Here is a 6,525-nt window from a genome sequence, read left to right on the forward strand (position 1 = left end):
CGCAGGTGGTTTCTATAGCATTAGAACCCACCCGAAGATGAGATGTACTACTAATATTCAAATCCTTCCATGGACGCATTTCAATCCCTTGTAATTTATTTTCATTTATTCTCAATAAATGTTTAGATACATTTTATGATATTTAATAAAGCTTTCCTCTATTTTAAAAAATTATATTCTTTAATTTGTTCATCTATTATTTATATTTAATTTCATTTAATTTCTCCGGCTACATATAAATGTAACATAATATACTATTAAGAAATTCTATATAGTCAATGTTTTTTAATAAAAAAATATACAGTAGTATTTTATAATTCAATTTTTTATTAAAAAATTTTTAGTAGGACAAAATAAATAATTTATGTACAATGCTTAGATGTTAATTAAAAATGTTATTAATAATTGTGACAACATCCTCTTTCCTAACATTATCGTTTTTTTTAGATTGAAATTGTTTCAAATTTATATGACCAATATGCTTTTATTTAGACGAAAATAACTTAACCACCATTCTCATTATTGTATCGTATTCTTATGACCCATGCATGAGAACTTAATTTTTTAATAGTATTATAGGTTGATAATCTTGTTTAAGTCATTGTTTGTTTTGTTTCTTGTAATAACTTTCACTTGGGGTTTGAGAAATATTCTTAAATCATTATTAGCCAAAGACACTGATATGATCTTTTGGCTACTGTATTAACTTATGAATATATAATCTTGTGAGATCAATCTCTTTGCTGCTTTCCATTTTGCAGCCAAATTTTTCTTGTGCAGTTGTGGACACCCCTCTTGTATGTGCAGTCAAGTCTCTTTCATTTGAATGCCTGAAATTGCTGCTTGAGGTATGTTTGGTGAATGGAAATGCCTATCTTGTCTAATTCTGTTAGGGATTGAAGTATGTTTTTTTTTTGTGATAAATGATTCCATCATGTTTAGTGGATTTAATCAAATGGAAATCTCTTTGCAGGGTAAAGCAGACCCAAATTTTTATGTCGCTGGATTAAGTCCTATGCAATATGCTGCAAAAGAAGGAGACACAAAATTTCTTGAGTATTTGATTAAAGCTAAAGGAGATCCAAATTCGTCTGACAAAGTTAATTTCTATGTTTCCCTTGGTTTATTACTACCTTCTTTGGATCTTGTTGCTTCATCCTGATGTTATCAGCAGGACACTTATTTGCATAGTTAATGACGACTTTCAGGATATACATAGACCGATTGAGGAAGCTGCTTTGGTGCATGATCGTGCAGCTGTGGAGGTTTTGTTTCCAGTGACTGAACAGCTTGCACATTATCCGAATTGGACTGTTGATGGCATAATCGAGTACACTCATTCTGAAGAATATAAAAAAATGGTCTGAAACTACTTTTTCATTGTGTCACAACTCAACAACACTTTGATCTCTCATCACATATCTTGCAGAGTCAGGAGAAATTGACAAAGCGCTTAAGTGTAATAGACTTCGGAGGGTTGCTTGATGCGGGCAATAAGAATTACTACCGAGCAATCTTTCATTATAGAATGGTAAACCTGTCTTTTACCTCATGAGTTGGCAGCCATGTTTCGTAGGTAATACTATATGTGATGCGTAGGCTTCTCATCTTGATCCATCTAACGCCACATGGGTATCGACGCGAAGCATGTGGGAAGCACGCACACATAAAAGCATTAATGCTCTGTTAGATGCTCAGCAATGCTTTAGGCTCAAGCCACACTGCCCCGTCCCTTACGACAGAGGAGACAATGCTGCTGCAGCGAATGAGATATTCAAGGTGATCGTCAAACTCCAATCTGCATCAGTGGTATGCATTCGTAATCTAACGTTTAATGATTGTGTTTGTGAAGAAATTCCTCAAGGCAGGCCTAGCCTTCTCGTTGGATCCTTATGAAAGGAAAAAGTGTCACGCATTTAGGTAAATACTTGTATTTTTTATTTTTTATTTTGGTTACCAAAATATACAGGTACAATACGTGTAATTAAATAGTAATGTTTTGGTTTTTGGTTGCAGAATTACTATGTTCGATTACTTTGCTTGGTTGAGTCAGATGAGCAGCGCCGAAGAGATTTTTAGCTGTGATGATGATCAACACTGTAGAATTTCCCCATTTTTTGGAGTAAATAATATCGCATCATATTCCATTGCCACTCATATACTAAATGGTAGTAATACTTATCACCTCATGCTTTGTCCTCGGTAATTTTATGCTTGGTGGAAAATGAGGAATACAAAATTAATGAAACTGCTATTTTTAGAAACTTATTTCACTGCACGTTACACTATTGATAAAGTGAGTTTCATTACCTTACCTTCTACTATTAGATTTTGAAATATCACTATTTCAATTATTAGAATGTCCATAATAGGGAGCCGTGGCTCCCGATTAGGGGCTTGGCTGGGCTGCGGCGGGGTTAGAGGACATGTGGGCGCGCCACCTAGTCGGCGCGGATAGGGATATTGGGCGCAGGCCGCGGCGTCTTATTGTGGCGGCCGAGAGCCGCAACTCTGCCCAAGTTTTTATTTTTTCTTATTTATTTCCTATAAATATACCAATTCCTCTCAATTTTTTCGCCTCATTCCAATCTCCACTCTTTTCAATTATCTCTATTCCCCTTTCTATAATACAACGAAGATTTGGTTTTAATAATTTTTTATTAAATTATGCGTTTTTTTCTAATTATTATAGTCCGATAATTTTTATTCTAATTAAATTAAAATATACCAAGAATTAAAAAATAATTGGATTTGTGGCTTGGAATTGTCCACTATTAGGGTGGACAAGTATTTTGGTGACTCTGGACAAGTTTTTGTGGCTTGAGCTTGGTCATAGTCTTTTCTATTGTGGAGACTCTTATTCGTCTTTCTTTCTCATATTTTACAAATTTTATTTAAAATTCATGTAATATGTATTAAACACATATGCACCTTAAAAGACAAGAAAGCTGAATGGCCAAATAACTGACTAATAGGCTAAACTTGGATGTGTATATGTGGGCTTTTAGAATTAATTGGGCTAGAAAATATTTACAACGAATTAGATCATTGGCCCTTGCTCGGCCTTAAATGGGCCGCCGATCGGGCCCTATAATTGATTACAATTATTCAGAAATGATTCGTCCTGCACTCTAACTTATAATAGTGAAACTAGATTTGATTTGTAATTTCTAAATTCTAAATGAATGCAAAAGTTCAAATAGCTCCTTCCCTTTTCTTTTTCTTGTCTTTTTTTTATTCGACAATGTGAGTTCATTTCATCTTTATATCCGACAATGGGTCAAAATGAGTTATTCTTCCCAATAAAAAAAAAGGTGTTCAAAACAGTGCAATGGCTACACTTTGACTCGTATAATAATAATAGTGACTCAACATTCCAAATCATACACACTTCTCCAGTCAAAGTTAAATGTTCCATGCAAATACTTCTTTTTGGGTACGTCCGCTATTATATACTTCATCCGTCCCCAATTAAGAGTCACACTTTTCCATTTCGGTTCGTCCCCAATTAAGAGTCATATTTTATTTTTACCATAAATAGTAAGTAGGTCTCACATTCCACTAACTCAATTCAGTCACATTTTATTATAAAACCAATATGAAAAAATGAATCTCACATTCCACTAATTTTTTCAACCAACTTTTCTTTACATTTCTTAAAATCCGTACCCGGTCAAATTGTGACTCCTAATCGGGGATGGAGGTAGTATTTTATCTTGTTTTTACATTTTTGCAGATCATTCAATTCATATTTTATTACTCCCTCCGTCCCACAAAAGATGTCACACTTGTGGGACGGCACGAGATTTTAGGAGGTTTTATTTTGTGTGTTAAATGGAGAGAGAAAATATTATTTTATATTCATGTAAGAAAGAACTTTTTTCAAAAATGAAAATATGACATCTTTTGTGGGATAAACTAAAAAGGAAAGTGTGACATCTTTTGTGGGACGGAGGGAGTATAAATTTAATACCAAAAAATATAAACATGCAATTATAATAAGAAATTGGTAAAATAAAAGATAGAATAAAAAATAATAATTAGGAATGCAAGAGTAATAATTTGAGGGAAACTTTTGAGTTTTGAAATGAGTTCTTTATCTGTCATTCTCGTACGTTTCTGCATCACTATTTTTCATGAACGTTCTACAATGACAACATAAGAGATTTTCTAAATACAAAAAGTGACGACAATAAAAAGAAGGAAAAGAAAAATATTTATGCCCTTTTAAGACTGAGGGGTAAAAAAAAAGGGAAAAATGACTTCAAATGATATCTTTGCAAATTTAGGAAAATAAAAGGATCAAACGCCATGATCAATTCTAAAGTTTTAACGAGAGTTTCTTGGAAATTTTGGTTCTTATATATTTGAAGCAAGCACAAGCTTTTCAGTCCATCCACTTTCAGTATTATTATAAACAGTTTTGGCAACACTCCTTTTTTCTCTTATACGCTGCATGGCCTTTAAATTAATGTTTATTTCAAATAAACATTAATTTTCAAAGATACACTCATGCTTCTTTATAAACCCGAAAATTATGTCACGATGAAATTCAATCATCTTTTCTTTTATGGTTAGTTCCGTAGTCATGACTATTCTTATCTCTTCATCGGTTGCCTATTTTATTACTTAAAATTCTGTTTACTCTTATATTTCTCAGTCCAGTCCTTGCACTTTAAATATATTCTGCTTCATCGATCGAGTTTCATCTTCTTCTTTCATGCGAAACGAAAAAGAAGAGCAAAAGATGAAAAGCTTGTCGAAGCAGAACGAGAATCTGGTCGACGAGGAGGAATCTTCAGATAAAATCAAAGCAGAGGTTGAACATGAATGGCATAGGTCGGATTCAAGCATGAACTCACACGAACCAGGAGTAAGCTCATACTCCCTCCATCGCAAAATTGAACAGGTATTTCTGTTTCAAATTATTCCCTTTTATTTCTAAAGTTTTCTATTGTATCATTTCTAAAGTTTTCTATTGTATCTTCTCCAATATTACTCATTTTTATGTAATTTACTTTGCTATCTTTGATTATTTTGGAATATTTATTTATTTTTAGGCAATGTACTTTGCTATCTTTGATTATTTTGAAATATATATATAATTGAATGAAGTATATTTATGTAAATGTTGATAATATTACTTTCTGAATATGTTGTACTATTAGTAAATTTAATTGTAAAATTTGTCACTCCATTTACCATAAAAAAATGATACTCCGTATAATATAAATTGTCAAATAAATCACGAAAAAAGAACAAATTCTGGTCCGTTTCACAGTTTAAAAAAACTTAATTCTGGCGAAATAAATTATTAAACTATGTTAGGAATGTTAACTTCTATTCTCCTTAGGGTGATACTCCCTCCGTCCCGCTTTAGCAGTCCCAGATACTTTTGAGCATTCGTTTTACAAATAAATTGTTGAAATAGAGAAATAGTCAAGTAAGAGAGAGAATAATGCAGAGAAGAGTGATTATATGAATGATGATTTAATTAAAATTGGTTGCTACATTTTCTTGTATTTCACCGAAAAGAGATAGATGTGATAATTGTGAAAATAGCAAACACTGTAATTTATAATTCTAGTTGGCTTAGCTTGGATATAAAAATTAGTTTTTATTATAATTTACACATGGGTTGATATACTCATGTCATTATGTTGTGATATTTTTAATACACATAGTTGAGATAGTTATTAGGATGTGTTGATATACTTATGCCATTATATTGATATTTTTGATACACAGAAGTTGAGATATTTTTTTATCACATCCCTATATTTCATAATTTTGACTTGGGATTTTTTGCATTTCTTGGAATAGGCTCTCAATGTACCCCAAAGCGTGATGTCTGATGATTTGAAGATGATGACCCAGAACCGGAGAAAGATAAAATCCTTATTTAATCGAAGAAAGATAAAATCTTTGGTTAATCGATGCTGTAAAGAAGATGAGCTTAGGACTGCAAAGATGGACAAGGAATCTGAGTTATATGTAGCAACCATAAGTGGTGATCTCCACCAGTTCAAAACAATTTTCAATACAGATCCTGAATGTGATATTTTATCTTGGTTGAGCCCCTATTCAAAACACATTTCTTCATGTTGCAGCCAAACATAGAAACCTAGATATAGTGAAATTCATAGCCAATGTGAAACCATCTCTCATCTTTGCCAAGAATTTCAACGGAGAGACTGTTGCATCTCGCAGCAAAAGGTGGAGATGAAGCTATTGTAAGAGCCCTTGTGGGAGATGTCTCTCGTAACGACACAGAGAAGCGTAATCTACTGATAGCAGAGGATGGTATGGGAAACACAGCCTTGCATCAAGATCAAAAATCAATTGCTAGTTTTTTGATCCAGCAAGAGCCTGAGCTATCATATCACCTAAACAAGCATGGAGAATCTGCCATTTATTTGGCGGCTAAAGCTGGTCTTGTGGAATGCGTCTCTTCTATTCTTGCTTAGTGCACGGATGAGAGCCGCCTAAATCTGCTTTTCGAGAATAAATCACCCTTTCAAGAAG

General features: G+C 33.1%; 1 protein-coding gene across 1 annotated transcript; it reads left to right on the top strand.

Annotated features, from left to right (window-relative positions):
- The first annotated feature begins 1,015 nt into the window (after window positions 1-1,015).
- On the top strand, window positions 1,016-2,206 carry LOC125209952 (uncharacterized). The gene is made up of 6 exons (XM_089066597.1): window positions 1,016-1,121; window positions 1,192-1,361; window positions 1,430-1,531; window positions 1,600-1,779; window positions 1,853-1,920; window positions 2,017-2,206. The coding sequence occupies exons 1-6, from the start codon at window positions 1,016-1,018 to the stop codon at window positions 2,204-2,206; spliced, it is 816 nt and encodes a 271-aa protein (XP_088922723.1).
- Window positions 2,207-6,525: the final 4,319 nt, after the last annotated feature.

Source organism: Salvia hispanica, chromosome 3 (assembly GCF_029641045.1).
Source record: "Salvia hispanica isolate PSC_SH4W2 chromosome 3, Shi_PSC_v1, whole genome shotgun sequence".
Classification (NCBI taxonomy): Eukaryota; Viridiplantae; Streptophyta; class Magnoliopsida; order Lamiales; family Lamiaceae; genus Salvia; species Salvia hispanica.

What these genes read in the sequence shown, in the direction of transcription:
- LOC125209952 (XM_089066597.1), top strand. Translation starts at nt 1,016, where the DNA reads ATGCAATATGCTGCAAAAGAAGGAGACACAAAATTTCTTGAGTATTTG. An exon ending in CTGAAGAATATAAAAAAATG is followed by an intron (nt 1,362 to 1,429) that starts GTCTGAAACTAC and finishes CATATCTTGCAG; the next exon opens with AGTCAGGAGAAATTGACAAA. An exon ending in AAAAAGTGTCACGCATTTAG is followed by an intron (nt 1,921 to 2,016) that starts GTAAATACTTGT and finishes TTTTGGTTGCAG; the next exon opens with AATTACTATGTTCGATTACT.